The sequence below is a fragment of the Phacochoerus africanus genome, chromosome 9 (assembly GCF_016906955.1).
Source record: "Phacochoerus africanus isolate WHEZ1 chromosome 9, ROS_Pafr_v1, whole genome shotgun sequence".
Classification (NCBI taxonomy): Eukaryota; Metazoa; Chordata; class Mammalia; order Artiodactyla; family Suidae; genus Phacochoerus; species Phacochoerus africanus.
The window spans coordinates 75,826,344-75,846,055 of record NC_062552.1 but is presented as its reverse complement, the minus strand read 5'-3'; the positions used below and the strand labels follow the sequence as shown (position 1 = coordinate 75,846,055).

General features: G+C 46.3%; 1 protein-coding gene across 1 annotated transcript; it reads right to left on the bottom strand.

The window, feature by feature from the left end:
- Window positions 1-10,384: 10,384 nt before the first annotated feature.
- On the bottom strand, window positions 10,385-14,281 carry LOC125136510 (cathepsin G-like). Its single transcript, XM_047797358.1, has 5 exons — window positions 13,009-14,281; window positions 12,136-12,283; window positions 11,536-11,671; window positions 11,116-11,370; window positions 10,385-10,669 (listed from the first exon to the last, which is right to left on the bottom strand). The coding sequence occupies exons 1-5, from the start codon at window positions 13,277-13,279 to the stop codon at window positions 10,496-10,498; spliced, it is 984 nt and encodes a 327-aa protein (XP_047653314.1). The 5' UTR covers window positions 13,280-14,281; the 3' UTR covers window positions 10,385-10,495.
- Window positions 14,282-19,712: the final 5,431 nt, after the last annotated feature.

The window sequence follows — 19,712 nt, the reverse complement described above, 5'->3', positions numbered from 1 at the left end:
TGAACCCGTACCCACGAGCATCTCACTCTAGTATAGACAAATGATCTCATGTTCTCTCTCTCTTTTTTTTTTGTACTCACAGAAGGAATTGAATCTGAGCCACAGCTGTGACCTATGCCACAGCTGCAGAAATGTCAGGTCCTTAACCCACTGCACCACATCAGGAACTCCCCACTGTTCTCATTTTCAATATGACAAGGGTCTCCTTCTGGTTTTGTTATCCTGAAATTAGAAAAAACTCCACAGAATATGTTAGCTAAAATAACATGATTTTTACACTAAAGATTAGCACATGACTAATACATCCATATTATATTCAAATAAATTTTCTGAAGTCACATCATTTAAAACTATGTTAAAACACCTTAAGGTAACAGTGAAGAATCAGCTGGGAGGTTCTTCTACATCCATCAAAATGTGAACTACTCACAGTGACTTTTTTTTTTTGTCTTTTTGCCTTTTCTAGGGCCGCTCCTGTGGCATATGAAGGTTCCCAGGCTAGGAGTTGAATTGGAGCTGTAGCTGCCGGCCTACACCAGAGCCACAGCAACACGGGATCTGAGCTGCATCTGCAACCTATACCACAGCTCACAGCAATGCCAGATCCTTAACCTACTGAGTAAGGCCAAGGATTGAACCCGCAACCTCATGGTTCCTAGTCAGATTCATTAACCACTGAGCCACCACGGAAACTCCCTCACAGTGCCTTTTACCACCTGAATTTTTACAATTTTCACAATCTTCAATAGAAATATCCACAAACACATAGCAAATCCAACTGGCTATACACAGATATGCTTTGGTAAGTTTTTCCCTGACTTTATGGGTACTTGTTGTCAGGAAGTCTTTTGCCTAATATTCATTATAAGGATTTTGCAACACTGTTTTACTCAACAATAAATCTTTGATAATACTCAGTAATTTCTTCCTACCACCTGCCCATAGGAACTATCTCTTACTCATATTCTCGAAGGGATAACAGGTTCATTATTTTTTTATTTGTCTTTTTTTTTAGGGCCACACCCTCGGCATATGGAGGTTCCCAGGCTAGGGGTCTAATTGGAGCTGTAGCCGCCGGCCTGTGCCACAGCCACAGCAATGCCAGATCTGAGCCATGTCTACAAACTACACCACAGGTTGCAGCAATAGCCCCCGGCCACAGGGGCTACAGCTCGGATTTGACCCCTAGCCTGGAAACCTCCACATGCTTCAGGTGGGCCCCTAAAAAGACAAAACAAACAAACACGCATTTTGCACCCTGAAAACTAGCACAAAGGGATACAATTCCTCTCACTTGCTTTCTCTACTTTCAACCTCTGTGCTTTGGAAGCTCTGCTGACTTGACCGGAAAGTCATAAAACCGTGACAAGCTCATGGACAGAAACCCCACCAGGGACTTCCCTCCTGGCCCAGTAGCCAGTAGCTAAGGCAGGCTTCCCATCCACAGAAGCCTGGTGCCTGTGCCCTGGGGCAGAGCATGGAGTCAGGAGGAGCTAGACACTGGCGATTCATCCTAACTAGAGCAGAATCACTGAAGGGAGGGCTGGTGACCCCGATAACAGTGGTCTGTGTTTGTCTGGGAAAAGCGGGTGTCCCAGGAGAAAGCCACCTCCACCCTGAGACACAGAAGAGGGGGGCAGCCCAGGGCCAGGCCCAAGAGCTCAAAGGAAATGTCTTCTTACACACACGTGAAACACTCTCCGAAGTCCACAAAATCTGCCAAGTACATTGGAATCATTTCAAGATTTTAGGTGGCATAACCCCCAGAACAAAATTCAGGTGGGTTTATTTGTGATGACTTACCCCCTCCCCAGCAAGCCCTTCATCCCTCCCACTTTTCTTACAGTCTCTCTTTGCTGGGGTTTGCCTCCTTATTAAGGTAAGTAAAAAATGAGGTATAAGGCTGAAGAAACGACCATGCTTCAGGCTTTTGCATTTATGTAAGAATCTCTTGCAAATTCACAGACACAAAGTATGATGGTGACTCCTCAGGGCTGGAGGAAAGGGGTAATTAGGAGGTACTGTTTAATGAGTTCAGAGTTTCAATTTGGGAAGATGAAAATTTAAGGTGGAAAAGAGCACAACAGTGTGAATGGACTTAAGGCCACTGAACTGTACATTTAAAATTATTTCATAGGTAAAATTTTACATTATGTATATTCTTATCACAATTTAAAACTAATTGAAAAAAGAGTCGCTTGTTGGAGTTTCCACCCTGGACCGGTGGGTTAAGAGTCTGACTGCAGCAGTTCTGGTCCCTGCAGAGGTGCAGGTTTTATCCCTGGCCCAGCACAGTGGGTTAAAGGATCTGGCGTTGCCAAAGCTGTGGCTAGAATTTAATCCCTGGCCCGGGAACTTCCATATGCCATATGCCACGAGTGTGGCCATCAAGTTCAAAAAAAAAAAAAAAAAAAAAAAGAGAATCACTTACAATGCAATAAAAAAGCTCTCATGTAGATGATGTTATTTGGAGAAGGTGGGCAGCTACCTCCCGTGCACATGTGCAGCAGTGTTGGCATTACTTTGCCTTTTCGAGCACTTAGGTTTCTACGTTAAAAAAAAAGAAGCATCATGTCTGAATGATGTCATAGACGCCAGAAGTAGTTCCATCTCAGCATTTCCCGCTTGTGAACATAACACAGAAGATTTTGTGGGAGAGAACGAACCAGGGGTGCCATTTGAAGAGAGGCTGGGCTGGCAATGAGATGATGAGATCTAGGATGGAAGGGATGGAGGCATAGGGGAAATCTTGCCCATTCAGCTATGATACTTTCTCCTACTTGGAGTTCACTGAGCTTCTTGGCTTTGGGATCAATGGTCTGGGTTTTTATCCATATTTTGAACTTTTCACCTGTTATTTAATCAAATATTTTTTTACTTCTTTCTCTGCCCTCCTTCTGGGTCTCCCCTTACAGGTGTGTTGCATGTAGTGTCCCACACAATTCTAACACCCTTTTCATTTTCCGTCTTCCTTTTTAATTTCTAGTCACTGAACATCCTAAAGCAATGGCAATTTTTTCTTCTTCTTAGGGATATACCCACGGCCCTAAATTCCCAGGCTAGGGGTCGAAACAGAGCTGCCGTCCTACGCCACAGCCACAGCAACACCAGATCTGAGCCTCGTCTGTGACCTACACCACAGCTCACAGCAACGCCGGATCCTTAACCTACTGAGCTAGGTCAGGGTTCAAACCCACATCCTCATGCATAGTAGTCAGGTTCTTTATTGCTGAGCCACAATGGGAACTCCTGCAATGACAAATTTGTTAGTGATAACTTCACAAAACAAGCTAGCTGCTCTCCTGGAACAATGGCTAAGCTAAGGCACAGGTGTCTTCTGTCCTTGGTCAGAGCAGCAGAGCTAGATGTGGTTCATGTGAGACGGGAGGCAGAGGGGAGTGGAAGGAGAGCCAGAGACATGTCTGTGTTATCTGGATCTGGGGGAATCTTGGGAGAAGGGAGCCCTGAGCCATGTGTAGGATCCAAGTAGAGTCCAAACAGCTCAGAGGAAAACTATCTGTCAGAAAGATGCGATAGTATTGCCAAATGCACATGAAACCAGCTACAGAAATTGTGAAAACTCTTGTGATCCTGTGTGAGAAGATTCATTAAAATGATAAACACCTGCTTTGGGCTAAAATTAGAGTCAATCATCTTTGATTTGCTACAGTTCCAAAACATTATAAATAATATTTTATAGGTACATTTAAGCCCAATGTATCAACATGAATGTTTAATAAATTACTACAATATTGCTGAACATACTTGTGGTTTGCAGATTGGGGTTGGGGAGGAGAGGTAAATCATCAAAAATAAGAGGCAATAGATCCCCTTAAAGGAACTGTCACGCCCAGGGCAGAGAATGAAAATGAGACACTTTGTATGTTCCACCTTGTGGGTAATCCAACAGATGCAAAAGCAGCATACACATTATGTCCTGTTCGTGATAAGGGTCCAGAAATCTTCTCAGGTCTAGATTAAATTATAAAAGAACAGATGGAAGTCATCCAAATTGGCAGGCTGATCGCCTGTATTCTAAGTAGAATCATAACTTGGAATTTGCCCTTCCAAAGGCTGACAACCCACTTGTGTGCAGAGAACTGCATGAGAAAATATGCCTGGTTCCTCACCAGGGGCAAGGAGCCTCTGGGGGCAGAAACTTTGCCCACATCATGGTCTTCCCTGGGGCCCAGATTACTTGGGCCAGGTGGGACGGGAATGACTTGGAAAACTTAGAATGAGTGGCAAAGATATGCTTATCCTCTTTCAGTCTCTACCTGCATGCCTCTGAACTGCTTTAATATTGGGGCCTTTTAAATCTTTGAAATATCCACAAGTTGAGAATAATATTGGCTCTATAAGGGCTGCAGGGGACTGGGCCACACAATAAATGCAGGTGTATTTGTTTGTCAAATCACTCTTCTTAAATTCCCCTATTCTTTCCTTACCTTACCTTCCTGTTACTCTCATCAACACCCTGTCTCCACTTCTCCTACCTCTGTTCCTCTGCCCCATTCTTCAGCATTTGCAGCTGCCTGAAATGACCGAAAAGTTGATGGATGACTAGACTCCTGGCTAGTGGGTTTTAGGAAAGATTGGTGCTTGGTGCTCTTGCATTTATGATAACAACAAAAAACCTCTCAGCTATTCCCACCCACCTGCCACCAAAAAAGAAGCTCTGCAGAAACTATAATCCAATGGATGCACTTTTTTTTTTTTTTTTTAAGGAAGTAGACAGTTACCTAATGACAAATTCAAGCATGGTGGGGTCATATTTATGGTCTTGGAGGATCAGACTTAGGGGAAGGGGGACACCATTTCTGGCTAATGCCAAAACCCACAAAGCCCCTTCCTCCATTCAGCGAGCCCAGGATTTTCTCTAGGTGAATGTGGTCATGCGAACTACTGGTGGCCTAAGAACGTGGTTCTTGCAACACCCTCACCGCACAGACCTTTCTGTGTGAGGAGAAGAGGGATGCGATGAAAGCTCCTGCCTTGAGAATCAATAGAAGCAGGAGTAAATTGGTCTCTGAACCCGCCCTTTCAATACAGGATTGAAAAAGCCTGGAAGGAGACATCACCCACCACTTCAGACCTGGTCAGCTTTACAGAGAAGATGCCGCTGCTCCCGTTCTTATCGGCCTATCTCTCACCTCCAGGGCTGAGGGAGGTAAGTGACTGTCCCTTTCCTTAGAGGCCTGGCTTACCCCAGCAGTGACACTTCCACAGTGCCCCCATGAGACTACCACTGTGATCATTCCTTGTCTCAGTCCATTCCCAGCAATGTGCTAAACCCCAGGTCCGTCTCCGGATACGTAATTGTGCAGATCACAGAAACCTTCTCTCATGGAGAGCTGGTGGGTCTGCTCCCTTCCATAGGTTACACCTTTGCACGTGGAAAGTTATTTATAATGAGGATGGCCCAGGATCCTGGTGGAGAGGGCAAGCTGAAAATGAGGGGTCTAACTCCCATTCTCCACAGCTAAGAGTGGGTTGCTCTGTTCTAAGAGCTGCGGTCTAGACCAGGAATGAAAGCTTATCTTACACTCAGCTTCGGAGATGTAACCCTCTCGCTGTCCCCGCCTTCTTGAGCCACTCTGCTGAAAATCTAAGGGAGCCTCTCAGTGTCGCCTCACCACTGATCCCGTGGCCCTAAGAGACTGGCTCCCACCCAGGCCCCCTCCTCCCGTTTCTCCATCGCACTCTGATTTCTAATCCTTTGCACTTGTCTGTCTTTACCTTGATGGCTAAATTCCTTACAAAGCTACGTCTGTGCTGCGGTTCAGACTGCTTGAGGACTGCTCCTCCCTAGCGACTGAGCAAAGCCATTTGGGGGGCTGTTCATTCTCATATGAACAAGCATCTGTGGGACATTTACTATGTGCCTGACTCATGATGAGAGAGAAAGGAGCCAGAGTATTCTGCTCTAGGAACTCAGGAATCTCAGGCCTTAGAAAACAGCCTCCTCCAGGAAGTAAGTGGGACACAGAGGCTCTGAAAAGCTCAGAGGTAAAGAGGTAACCAGGGCAGATAAGAGGGAGTAATTTCCAGCTCTTCTAGATGGTATATCCTGAAGACAGACCCCTTCCTCTTGACATATATTTGAAGTGCTCCAGAACAAGGGCTGAGCTCATCTCTATTGCGAGATCAGAGCTAAGCAAGGAAACAGGTCCTGCTGCAAGCCCACCAGGCTGCCCAGGGAAGCCTGGAGCCCCATCTCATCGTGCAGGGTGAGCACTGCAGACTCCCCCTCCTCTGAACATCCCATTGTTTTAGGCCACTAGGCTGTGCCCATCCTCTGTTTCTTATGAATACAGAGATCCAGGGAAATTGTTTCTTTCAGGGGCATCAAATGCAACGGAGTCCAGACTACACTGTAGGCCCTATAGGACATCTGTATGTTGCCCTGACAACACACAAGGCTGGAGCGCGTGCAGGAGATTCCTGGTAGGAGACAACTTCATGTTGACGGTGGCTCACTGTGATGGAAGGTGAGGAGCACAAAAGAGTCTTGTCTTTCTGGGAACCCCTAATACTATCTCAGGGCTTGTAACTCAGGACGGTTTCTGAGAGCCAATGGCTAATCAGAGGAACCATCTGATCTGCTTGGGCCAGAGCACAGTGAGTATGGGATTCTGGAGTGGGGTGTGTGGAGAGATGCCTGTTCAATTTCCAGATGTTGAAATGGTTTGGTCATTTTCTGTACAACAGAACAAAAAAGTAATGTGCAAACAAAATGAAAGTAATTGCCCATGGAATTTGCTGTGGGTATTCTCCTACTCCGTGATGTTTTGGGCACCGTGGTGGACGCGTCTTCATGGTAGAAAAGGTGAGGTGGCTGCAATTCATCCTGGATTTTATTTGTCATTCTGGTCCTTCCTTGCCTCGGGAATTTCTTTCACTCTCCAGTGTGACTACCAGAAGATGAGGTCATTAAGGCTGTATCAGAGCTTGACTACCACTGAACCCATTCTAACAGTCAGCATAGTAATTGCATATTCAAACACTAACAAGGCGAAATTTGTGGATGGTTGAAATGATATAGTACTTTCCTATACACAAAACATTGACTCATAATGTACCTTGGGAAAATTAAACTTCTTTCTTTCCTTTCCTTTTTTTTAGGCCGTACCCACCGCATATGGAGGTTCCCAGGCTAGGAGTTGAATGGGAGCTACAGCTGCCGGCCTACACCACAGGCACAGCAACTCAGGATCCCAGCGGCATCTGCAACCTACATACACCAGAGCTCATGGCAACACTGGATCCTTAACCCACTGAGTGAGGCCAGGGATCGAACCCACAACCTCATGGTACCTAGTCAGATTCATTTCTGCTGCACCACAACAGGAACTCCAGAAAATGGAACTTCTGAAAATTCAATGAAAAATGGAAAGCGTAAGCACGATAGGGTATCAATCTAATAGAGCTTGTAGTTGTTCTTGGGGTTATGCCACCTAAAATCTTGAAATGATTCCAAATGTACTTGGCAGATTTTGTGGACTTCGGAGAGTGTTTCACGTGTGTGTAAGAAGACATTTCCTTTGAGCTCTTGGGCCTGGCCCTGGGCTGCCCCCCTCTTCTGTGTCTCAGGGTGGAGGTGGCTTTCTCCTGGGACACCCGCTTTTCCCAGACAAACACAGACCACTGTTATCGGGGTCACCAGCCCTCCCTTCAGTGATTCTGCTCTAGTTAGGATGAATCGCCAGTGTCTAGCTCCTCCTAACTCCATGCTCTGCCCCAGGGCACAGGCACCAGGCTTCTGTGGATGGGAAGCCTGCCTTAGCTACTGGCTACTGGGCCAGGAGGGAAGTCCCTGGTGGGGTTTCTGTCCATGAGCTTGTCACGGTTTTATGACTTTCCGGTCAAGTCAGCAGAGCTTCCAAAGCACAGAGGTTGAAAGTAGAGAAAGCAAGTGAGAGGAATTGTATCCCTTTGTGCTAGTTTTCAGGGTGCAAAATGCGTGTTTGTTTGTTTTGTCTTTTTAGGGGCCCACCTGAAGCATGTGGAGGTTCCCAGGCTAGGGGTCAAATCCGAGCTGTAGCTGCCTTCCTATACCACAGCCATGGCAATGCAGGATCCGAGCCACATCTTCGACCTACACCACAGCTTTGCAGCAATGCTGGATCCTTTAGCCCAGTGAGTGAGGCCAGGGATCAAACCTGCATCCCCATGGATACTTAGTCGGGTTCATAACCCCCTGGGCCACAGTGGGAACTCCCTGCAAACTGCTTTCTTGCCAAAGCTCTTCTGCTTCATAGGGAAGGGTGCCGAGCTGTGAGAGGTGTTGGCCAGGCTCCTGGGATGGTCATGAAGGGCACTGTGCTCTGGAGGTGAGCAGGTGAGGTCTGTAGGAACCTTCCCAGCAGGGCCACTGGAGGCAGAGAGCTGCCTTGGACGTGCTGAGTGGCAGGGAACGATGTGGAGGAGAGATGGGTCTGTCCCAGCCGTTTCCTGGGACCAAGTCCTGACCTGGGTGGTGCTCTGGGCTCTAAGGAAATGTCACAGAGATGAGGGGCTGGATGGGGGCTCCTCCATGCTCTCTCCTCCCCTTTCCGCCTTCAAGCGTTCTGTCCATCGTCTAGTGCAAACTTTTAATAATGAGACTGTTATCCCTGTGAGCATATGAGTAAGAGATAGTTCCTATGGGCAGGTGGTAGCAAATACAGGAAGGAATTACTGAGTATTGTCACAGATTTATTGTTGAGTAAAAGAGTGTTGCAAAATCCTTATAATGAATACTGGGCAAAAGACTTCCTGACAAGTACACATAAAATCAGGGACAAACTCCCAAAGCATGTATGTGTATAGCCAGTTGGATTTGTTCTGTGTTTATGGATCATTCCATTGAAGATTGGGAAAACTATAAAAATTCAGGTGGTAAAAGTCACTGTGGGTAGTTAGCATTTTGATGGATATAGAAGAACCTCCCAGCTGATTCTTCACAGTTACCTTGAAGTGTTAAAAGCATGGTTTTAAATGATGTGACTTCAGAAATCTTTTATTTTTTAAATATTTTTTTAGGGCTGCACCCGTGGCATATGGAGGTTCCCAGGCTAGGGGTCAAATCACAGCTATAGCTGCTGGTCCACACCACAGCCACAGCAACTCTGGGTCTGAGCCACGTCTGCAAGGTGCACCACAGCTCTCCACAATGCTGGATCCTTAACCCACTGAGCAAGGCCAGGGATTGAACTGACATTTTCATGGATTCTTGTTGGGTTCGTTAACTGCTGAGCCATGAAGGGAACTCCAGAAATCTTTTATTTGAATATAATATTGATATATTTAGTCATAGGCTGATCTTTAGTGTAAAAGTCAAGTTATTTTAGCTAACATGTCATGTGGAGTTTTGTATAATTTTAATGTAACAAAGCCAGAAGGAAATCCTCATTGCATTGATAATGAGAATATTGGTTTTTATACAGTGAGTGTTGTTGTGGGTAAGGGTTTAGGAGAAAGACTCTGACTGTAAATAGATACTTGGGATGTTCCCATTTCTGGGCCATTGAGTATAGCATGGCTTTCAACACAAGTTTTGTCAGTTGTTTTAAAGAAAGTATATCTCCTTTTCCCCTTCTTCTTGTATGGTTTGATTTTTTTACATTTACATCTTTGACCCCATTTGAGTGTTATTTTGGATGATGATGAGAAGCCTGGATCCAACCTTATCTTTTTTTTCCCAAATGACCATTTGTTTCAATGGCAGGTGTTAAAAGTCCATGGTCTCCCATGATTCGAATTGCCTCTTTACCATCTATTAAATTGGGTCTCATACAGTATGTCAATTCTGTCCCTTTGGACTGACTGTCCTACCCATTGGCACCCGGTTTTGGGGTGCACTTTAATACCCGGCGAGGAGGAGTTCCCATCGTGGTGCAATGGGAATGAATAGGACTGGGAACCATGAGGTTGGGGATTTGATCCCTGGCCTTGCTCAGTGGGTTAAGGATGCGGTGTTGCCGTGAGCCATGGTGTAGGTTGCAGGCACAGCTTGGATCTGGCATTGCTATGGCTGTGGCGTAGGTCAGCAGCTGTAGCTCCGATTAGACCCCTAGCCTGGGAACCTCCATATGCCGAGGGTGTGGCCCTAAAAAGACAAAAGACAAAACAAAAACCAAAAAAACCAAAAAAACAAAAAACCTAGCGAGGAGTTTCTGGAAGAGTGGAGAGTGAGGTACTTTGCGCTGGGGAGGAGCTGTCCTTCCATCACTCTCCAGCCTGTGGGTGGAGGGGGAACAAAGCAGGGATGGCTCAGAGGAGGGAAGAAGCTCATTCTAACCCCCAAGACGGTGGGGACAGGGGTTTCCATGTCCTGGGGAAGTGACCCCATTTCCCTGGAGGAGCTCACACGTGGCCTGGCATACGCTGGTTGTGTACCGAATCATGTTTAATGAACAAACGAGAGATCAGATATTCCACTCTAGATGTGGACATTTATTAAGCCTCTGGAAGTGCCCTGGAGCCGGCCTCTGCCCCAGAGAAGGACGGTCAATCACAGGGGGATCTCAGCCTGGCCCCGCTGTTGAAAGCGACTCATTGTTCTCCTTATCCAGGGCAGGAAGCTGGAAACCCTGGTGAAGACTGCTGGGGGTGTCCCCTGTCTGTTTCCATAGGAGACAATGCCCTGGGCCACCCGGCCACACACGAGGGGCCCTCCGGAGTCCCCCTGTGGGCAGACAGAGGAAGGGACACTAAGCCGGGCCTCCCTTCTCCAGGCCTCCCCACTTCTGCTGCCCTAAGGCCTGGCCCTCAGAGAAGGCAGGGTTGGGGTGCCCTTCTATTGGTGGGGGTGTGAGGGATGGGAGGGTGGGAGAGGGTGCAGAAGTCAAGCTTCTGGATTGTTCCATCACTGGGCTCCAGCCCTGGCTATGGGTGCCTGTCCAGCCCCACCCAGCTCAAGGTGCCTTCACCTTCCCCCGGAAAACACTGCCCAGGCATGTCACGTGTGTCTGCTGCTCCCTCTGCTCCCCCAGAGAATGGATGGGTGGGGAAAAGCCCCGCTCACTCTGGTCCTGGACCCAGACTGAGGCAATGGGGATGCGGTCTGTGTGTACTGCCCCGCCTATCAGGCCCCTCTGTCTCGGGAAAGTTGGTAGATGCCCGTGGTCTTACGAAGAAGGCGGACTTTCTCTCCCTTGGATCCCCCACACACATCTGGGTCCAGCCATTGTAGGATCTGAAGCGTCGGCGGCACTCCCCATCCCTCTGCACTGTGAGCCGCACTTCCTGGAGTGTGTCTGTTCTCCTGCTCAGGTTCACCAGGCCCCAGCCGTCCACAGTGCACCGGGCCCCAGGACTCAGCCTGGCTTGGGTCCGAGGCAGAGCCACTGGCCTGACGAATCGATTTTGTCTGGCTCTGTTTGCCAGCTGGTGGGGAGTGTGCAGGCCTCAGGGACTGTCTGTGCTCTGCTCACCCCCACCCAGCCCCCCAGCACCCTAGGAGTCCCCCCAGCTCTCTCCTCCCTGGGCCCAGGGCACTGACCCTCAAGCGGGGAGGGAGCCGCCTGGGCTGAAGACCCACAGGGTCGGTACCTGAAGTAACATGATATCGTTCAGGTTATTTTGCGGATTGTATCTGGGGTGGGGGATGGCTCTGAGCACAGGTATGCGCTGCTGGGTCCGTTCAAACCTCCTGATGTTATGGGCTCCCAAGATGACAACTGTTTGCCTGCAAAGGAAAGGGAGCCTGGAGGTAGTATGAGCTACAGGGTCTGTGGTCCCCGGGTCTGCAGGTCAGAGGGACAGCCCAGGGCAGCAGGACTGCTGCTGGGGCCTCTGAGGGATGAGAGGGCTCTGGGGCTGGGCTGTGTCCTCCATCTCCCCTGCCTTGAGCAGAGAGTTGGGGGGGACATGGTGACCTTAGCTGTTGCCCCCCCCCCCCCCCCGCCCCCGGAAGAAATTGAGAAAGGCCTTGGAGACACATCTTGAGCCCCAGTGCGAGCCTTCCATCTCCCCTGATTTGATCACATCCTCCTTACTCCTCATTTACACTGTCCTGTCCCCTGCCCACCCCCCGGGCCTACCTGGTCCTTTCTCTCCCCTTCATTGCTAGCACCCTGTGTTCAGATGGCTGCTCTGGTAAACTCTGCTGATCCTGCTCTAGTGGTGCCCAGAAGCTCCTTGGTTTCTCACCTTCCGAAGCAGTGAGCTGCTGTCATCACAAAGTCTTTTCGCACCAGGAACCCTCCACAAGTTTTATGACCCTGTGCACTTTGGATACGCATATACGCCATGTAGGGGCGGGAATGGGGCCTGGCCTCTTGGCCTCCGATGATCTCCCCTGGAAGCAAGCATCAGGCACTTAGCTCAGCCCTGGCGGGGATGTGGGCATCAGCTGGGTGCCACCAGAAAGGCTGGAAGCTAGGGAGGCAGGAGAGATGATGCAGGGCCAGGAAAAGCTGGCGGTGAGAGCCAGGTCCACAGGGCCCCAGCACTGGGAGAGGGCTCCCTGGTTCTGCAGGATGCGCTGCCAGCTCCCCATCCCAGCTTCCGCTTCCCCCCACCACCCCCAAAAGGCAAGGCCAGCTGCAGCCTCCATAAGGAGGAGGCTGTCTCTGCTGTGGGGATGGCAATCCTGAGCCCTCTGCAGGGGCCCCTCCCTGAAGTCCCATGTGCTTTCTTCCTCAGCCACTGTCCCGGCCCCTCTGAGTCCAGCCATGGCCAGTGCATGACCCTTACGGGTCTAGGGCTGAGCAGATGGGGCAGCTACTGCTGCATCTTCACCTCCTAGGCCCTGCCACGTGAGCTGCAGAAGGAGCTGAGAGAGCACGTTTATGGAGAAGTGCTCCCTGCCGGGCAGGTCCAGGACTTGTATGGGCACTAAGTAACTGAAGTCCCCTCTCGAGGCCATGAGGACGGCACTGATATCATTCCTGCTTTATAGATGAGAAAGCTGAGAACTGGGGACTCCTAGGAGCTGCTCAGTGACGCCTGAAGTGCGTGGGTGGTCTGGCTCCAGAGGCTCAGGGATGGGGTGGGCCTGAGAGGGTGGGGACGGTCACTCACCTGCCCGAGCCCCGGGTGGCAGGAGCAAGGCCACCAGAAGCAGGAGTGGCTGCATGTTCCCGGGAGGGCTGCCCAGTCGGTTGCTGCCTGTGCTTCCTCCTGCCAGCCTTTGAGGCCCTGGGAGAGGAAGGAAGGGGAGGGCGTGGGGGGCTGGAGAGTTCGCGGTCAGTCCCATTCTCCTGCTGCTGTGATAGGTTTCATCACCCACGGCTGCCCAAGGGGCTTCCCCACCAACTGCCAGTGATCCGGGAAAGAGAGGCACCCAAGCCATCCGTTCAACAGCCCGCACTGCTGCTGAGTCAGTGCGCGGCAGAAAAGGGGGCCCCGGCAGCAGGGCCGGGGACTGGGGCGCTGTGTCCCCGAAACCTGTCCCACCAGGTTCAATAATATCCCTACAAGCATCCAAGCTGGCAGCTACTTCCTCATCTCCTCTCCCTGCGAGGTGGGAGCCTGCCCGTCCCCGCCCTGTGGCCCCTGGCCCTCGGCTGAGACCCTTGCTGCTCCCACTTCTTTCTAGAATTTGTCAAGTGGACTGAGCGGCTCTCTCTTGCGTGGGTGGAGGGCACGGCCAGAGAAGGTCGAGGGAGGAACACAGCTCTGCCACCGCCTGTTACTCTCCCTCGTGAGCCCCAACAAACTCTCAGTGGAGATCACAACGAGATGGATGACTTCTAGGGTCCTGCTTCCTACTCAAGGCGAAGACGTTTGGGTCCCAGGAGCGGCCCTGCGTGGAGAAAAGGCCCAGGGACTTGCTTTTGTGGAGAGCAGTCAGACCCTGGTGGCCAGACACCACAGGCCCCATGCATCTGTGATGTGTGAGACCCATCAACCTAACCCCACCTCTGCCCCGGGCGTGGGGGCCAAGAAGGAGGCACATCACTGCTGTGCTGCCTGTGACCCGTGAGGAAGGTGAGCTGCGTTAGTCACGGAGGGAAACGCAGGCAGAGTCCTGCAGAGCAACACCGGGCTGGTAGAGGCGCTTAGAAATACCTGTGGGACTAGTGTTGGCCCAGAAAGCATGACAGTGCAGTCAGACTTTTGCGGAAATGTCCGACTTGAGAACGAATACAATTCTCAATCTTTTATGGGTGTGATAACCCACCTGAAAGTCTAGTGACAGTTAAGGATCATCTCCCTGTGCTTAAACATACACAGGGTACCGCTTATTTTCAGAGCTGCAAGGAGCTCAGTTCCTTTCTCTACCGTGTGCTTTGTGATTGCATCGTCATGGCAGGTCTTCGTGCACTTGAGAAGTAATATGCAGAAAACGGGGGAAAAGGAGAAAATGGTGTAACCGCTGTACCAGTGCCTGGGCATTTGGATAATGGCAATTTATTGTTCCTTAAATTTTTAAACCTTTATTTTGTTTTTAAAATGTTACTCTCACTTAAACAAAGGGGAAAGCATAAAAAACAGACTGTCCATATAGAAAAAATTGGAATAAGCTATAGGCCCCCAATGATCCTAACAGAGACGTGGAGAGGGGCTTTCATTAACAGTGACTAGATTTCGTTCCAATCGTCCCACTAAAAAGGATCAAAAGAAACCTGTTTAGAATGTCTGAAAACCTTGAAAGCTTTGATGAACTGCCAATGCAGGAGAGGTGATCTGATAAAAAAAAATGGGAGGACTTGTGGGAATCCAGATGCACAGAACTATTTTTCGGAGGGAGTTTGCTGAACACACAAGATGCACGCTTCTGTTTGGATGAGCAGAGAAGAGGTGGGTGGAGAAGTCAAAGACCAGGGGCCACACAAGCAGGTCCCCCAGGCCCTCCCCACAATCAGCTGGGAACTGCAGAGTCTGCACCCTCAGCATAACACCAAAGAGGTATTGGGCGAATTCTTGCAAATAAGTTGATGAAAGATTGTAATTACCTGGTCTTTTTATGGACTCTCATACCTTGAACTTCCACTAATGTGATTATGGACTGTTTCCCAAAGTACCTGGCAGAATCAAATGCAAATCTCGAGGAAATTCACTTAACTCCAGAATTTGAATTACATCCAGCTATTCTTTTTCAAGTATAATGACAAGCTTATAATCAAATATAAACAGTTCAACATTCAAAGACATAAGATACCATGACTAAGAAACAAATTGATGAGATTAAAAACCTTTATTAGTATAGTATTAACAAAATATAGGTTGGAAAACAATTATAACAATAGTAAAAACATACCTTAAAAGTACGCCAGGGTGCATGAACCTTAAAAAAATGACATAACTTTTGAAAGAGAACTAAAACAACTTCTGAAAGTGAAAAATATGGAAAAAGCAAAATTAAAGTCTCAGTAAATGGAATTAATAATAGATTAGAAAAAGATGAAAAGAGAATTTCTAACCTGAAATAGCTCAGAAAGAAGTGTCATGCAGGAAGCACAGACAGGCATAAAGATAAAAACATAGAAAAAAGCAGAATTAGAAAGTTGAACATATGTTGAGTTAAAATTCTAGAAGAGAGGGAATGAGAAAAAGACAATGTATTGGAGATAGTGGCTGAGATTTTTGTATAACTGATGAAAAACATTTAATCAGAAGTTAAAAATTAGAAGAGTTCCCTTCGTGGTTAAGTGGTTAATGAACCCGACTAGGATCCATAAAGTTGCAGGTTTGATCTCCAGCCTCGCTCAGTGGGTTAAGGATCCGGCATTGCCGTGAGCTGTGGTGTAGGTCGCAGATGCAACTCAGATCTGGCATTGCTGTGGTGTAGGCCTGCAGCTGTAGCTCCAATTCAACCCCTAGCCTGGGAACTCCGATGTGCTACAGGTGCAGCCCTAAAAAGCAAAAAGCAAAAAAAAAAAAAAAATCTCAAGCAAAATAATAGAAGGAAATCCATAGTGAGAAATCAAATATCCATAGCCAGAAAAGTTATGAGCACCTGCAGAAAGAAGGATTACTTTCAAATGAACAGCAGATCCAAGGCTGAATTCTCAACAGCAGCAGTGAGTGGATGCTACCCAGGAAGAAATATCTTCATTATCATTTGGGAAGATTTTAAAACACGTCTTATAAATTGATTTGTACTCAGTGGGAAAATAAAATAAAAAATTAAATATAAAAATAAATTGATTTGTACTGACATAGAAGTTAGGCATAGCTGATGGAAAAAGGGAACATAAATAGAACATCTTGGCTAACAAAGGTAGATTACGCATTTTACAAGAACATGTGGATGCTGACTACAGATGAAGTCATGTATTGGGTGTCAGAAATATTTAAAGGATTAAAATGATGCATTATTTTTTGTAGGCCACAGTGAGTTTAAGCTAGAAACTCATCAAAAGAATATGAGCAGAATATCCTTATATTTTTAAAACTTCAGAAATAGACTCCTAAATACAATTGACCCTTGAATGACATGAGTTTGAACTGCAAGGGTCCACTTATAGGCAGTCTTTTTTCAGTAGTAAGTTCTACGGTACTAAACTCTCCATGGTTGGTTGCAAAACCACAGAACAGGAGGACTAATTCTATGTTTTCCTTGGATTTTCTACTAAGTAAAGGATTGATGCTCTTAACGTTGCATTGTTCAAGGCTCAACTGTAAATAATGAGTCAAAATAAAAGTCATAATGGAAATAAAAATTGAGTACAAAATTAATAATATAACTTTTAATAATATAACTTTTCATAACATTTGTTGGGTAAATATGAATAAAGATGAAATGATTATTTAATGCTATAACAAATTAATTAAAGGAAGAAATCAGAAGATGGGAATATCTTTATAAAATTACCATTGGGAAAAAATTTTAAGATATAAAAGTACTAACCATCAAAAATTACAAAGGCACTCTCAAAATCAAGTCTAACACTGTTTCTCTAGTACTTAGAATCTTCACATGGAAGTGGGCTTAGCCAGAAAGACCAGGTGGGACAGAGGAAAGTTATTCCCGGTCCAGACACAGCTGGAGCAAAGGTCTGGAAGTGACAGAGGAAGGTTGCAGAGGTCCTGGTTTGGGGAGAAAAATCCTACACCTGCCACAGGACAAACGGACATTATGCAGCCACAGGCAAGAAAGAACCTGAGTTTCCTCATCTCTCAAGTGGAGATAAGAACTGTCCTGAGGAGTCACTGGCTTCTTGAAGGACACAGCTGCATCCTCAATAGAGCTCCTAGGATTAATTTTCAGCATTTTAACAAAATGTTAAAAGAGGAGTTCCCGTTATGGCTCAGTGGGTTAAGGACCTGATGTTTCTGTGAGGATATGGGTTCCATCCCTGGCATCGCTCAGTGGGTTAAGGATGGGGTGTTGCTGTGGCTGTGGTGCAGATTGCAGCTGCAGCTCCAATCTGACCCCTGGCCGAGGAACTTGCATAAGCCACATGTGTGGCCATTAAAAGGAAAAGCATACATATTTTTAAAAAATTATGGTTGATTTATAATGTTGTGCCAATTTCTGCTGAACAGCAAAGTGACGCAGTCATACATATACACACATTCCCTTTCTTATATTATCTTCCATCACGGTCTATCCCAAGAGACTGGACATAGTTCCCTGTGCTATACAATAGGACCTCATTGCTTATCCATTCTAAATGTAATAGTTTGTATCTACTAACCTCAAACTCTCCATCCATCCCACTCCCTCCCCCTCCCCTTTGGCACTGTGAGTCTGCTGTTCATGTCTGTGAGTCTGTTTCTGTTCTGTAGATAGGTTCATCTGTGCCCTATTTTAGATTCCAGATGTAAGTGATATCATATGGTATCTGTTTTTCTCTTTCTGACTTAACTTCACTCAGTATGAGAATCTCTAATTGCTGCAAATGGCATTATTTTTCCCCTTTTTATGGCTGAGTAGTATTCCATTGTGTATATGTACCACATCTTCTTAATCCATTCATCTGTCGATGGACATTTAGATTATTTCCATGCCTTGGCTATTGTGAATAGTGCTCCAATGAACATAGGTATACATGCATCTTTCTGAGTTATAGTTCTTTCCAGATATATGCCCAGTAGTGGGATTACTGAATCATATGGTAGTTGTACATACTGTTTAAAAAATACTGGAAGACAAATGAGACCTAGAAGACACATCAAACTGTAGACTGCTTGTGATTATGGATAACTTTTAAAAAAAATTTATTGGAGTACAGTTGATTTACAATGTTGTGTTGGTTTTGAGTGTACAGCAAGGTGAATCTCATATATATATATATGTATATAGATATAGATATCTATCTCCATTCTTTTTCAGATTCTTTTCCCATATAGTTTACTATAGAATATTGAGTAAAGTTCCTTGTGCTATACATATCCTTGTTAGTTATCTGTTTTTTGTGTAGTAGTTTGTATGTTTCATCTCAAACTCCTGATTTGCCCCTTCCCTCCACGTTTCCCCTTTGATAGCTGTAAGTTTGATTTAGAGATCTGTGAACCTGTTTTTGTTTTGTAAATAAGTTCATTTGTATCATTTTTATTAGATTCCACATATGAGTGATATGATATGGTATTTGTCTTTCTCTGTCTGGCTTACTTCACTTAGTATGATCATCTCTAAGTCTGTCCTTACTGCTGCAAATGTCATTGTTTTGTTCTTTTTGTGGCTGAGTAGTATTCCATTGCATATATGTACAGCATCTTTGCCCATTCCTCTACTGGTGGACATTTGGGTTGTGTCCATGTCTTGGCTATGGTAAATAGCACAACTATTAACATATGGCTGTGTGTATCTTTTAAAATTATTGTTTTCTCTGGATATATGCCCAGAGTGGGATTGCTGGGTCATATGGTAGTTCTATATCTAGTTTTTCAGGGAACCCCCATGCTGTTCTCCATGGCGGTTGTACAAATTTACATTTCTACCAACTGCTTGAGAGAGTTCCCTATTCCCCACACCCTCTCCAGCATTTGTTATTTGTAGACATTAATGATGGCCACTCTGACAGGTGTGAGGTGGTATCTCATTGTAGTTTTGATTTACATTTTTCTAATAATTAGTGATATTGAGCATTTTTTCATGTGCCTGTTGCCCATCTGTATGTCTTTGGAGAAATGTCTATTCAGGTCTTTTGCCCGTTTTTCAATTAGGTTGTTTGTTTTTTTGCTGTTGAGTTGTAAGTGTTGTTCGTATGTTTTGGAGATTAAGCCCTTGTCGGTTGCATCATTTGCAACTATTTTCTCCCATTCCTTAGGTTGTCTTTTTGGTTTTACTACAGTTTTCTTTGCTGTACAAAAGCTTTTAAGTTTGGTTAGGTCCCATTGGTTTATTTTGTTTTTATTCCTATTGCTTTAGGAGACCTAAGAAAACATTTGTACTGTTGATATCAGAGAATGTTTTGCTTATGTTCTCTTCTGGGAGTTTTATGGTGTCTTTTCTTATGTTTAAGTCTTTAAGCCATTTTGACTTTATTTTTGTGCGTGGTGTGAGGGTATGTTCTAGTTTCATTGATTTACATGCACCTGTCTGGTTTTCCCAGCACCATTTGCTGAAGAGACTGTCTTTTTTCCACTTTATATTCTTACCTCCTTTGTTGAAGATTAATTGACCAGAAGTGTCTGGGTTTACTTCTGGGTTCTCTTCTGCTCCACTGGTCTGCATGTCTGTTTTGGTACCAGTACCACACTGTCTTGATTACTGTAGCTTTGTAATGTTGTTTGAAGTCTGGGAGATTTATGCCTCTGCTTGGCCTTTTTTCCCCCAGGACTGCTTTGGCAATTCTGGGTCTTTTGTGGTTCCATATAACTTTTTGGATTGT